At 64.7% G+C, this 365-nt stretch overlaps 1 protein-coding gene across 1 annotated transcript in view; it reads right to left on the minus strand.

Moving 5' to 3' along the window:
• LOC119588620 (ankyrin repeat domain-containing protein 65-like) overlaps positions 1 to 365 on the minus strand; it is a gene marked incomplete in the record, with an annotated part of 23463 nt that overhangs the window by 8433 nt on the left and 14665 nt on the right. The window contains 1 exon segment of the mRNA XM_037937260.1: positions 1 to 198. Coding sequence (XP_037793188.1) covers positions 1 to 198 — 198 coding nt within the window.

Raw genomic sequence — 365 nt, forward strand, 5'->3', positions numbered from 1 at the left:
CGCGGGCTCCCCGGCCTCCTTCTTGGCCAGGGAGGCCATCTGGCGCAGGATGTCGTAGAAGCCACACCGCCTGGCCTCCTCCATGGGATTGACTCCCGTGCCCATGACCTCGGCGTACTGGTCGGCGCCGGCGGTGAGCAGTCGGGCCACCGTGTCCGCGTCGTTGTGGCGGACGGCGAAGTACAGGTGCTTCAGGAGCTGCGGGGACAGGGAGGCTGAGCGGGGGGGGGCTGGGGGGGGCGGTTAGGGGGACCGGGAATGTGTGAGGGAGGGTGACTGGCAATGTGTTAGCAAGTGAGGGATGATGGCGCAGCGTATTTTCAAAACTACAGCTAGATCACTGCTGAGCCTCTCTGTTGGTTTAC

This window comes from Penaeus monodon, chromosome 24 (genome assembly GCF_015228065.2).
Source record: "Penaeus monodon isolate SGIC_2016 chromosome 24, NSTDA_Pmon_1, whole genome shotgun sequence".
NCBI lineage: Eukaryota > Metazoa > Arthropoda > Malacostraca > Decapoda > Penaeidae > Penaeus > Penaeus monodon.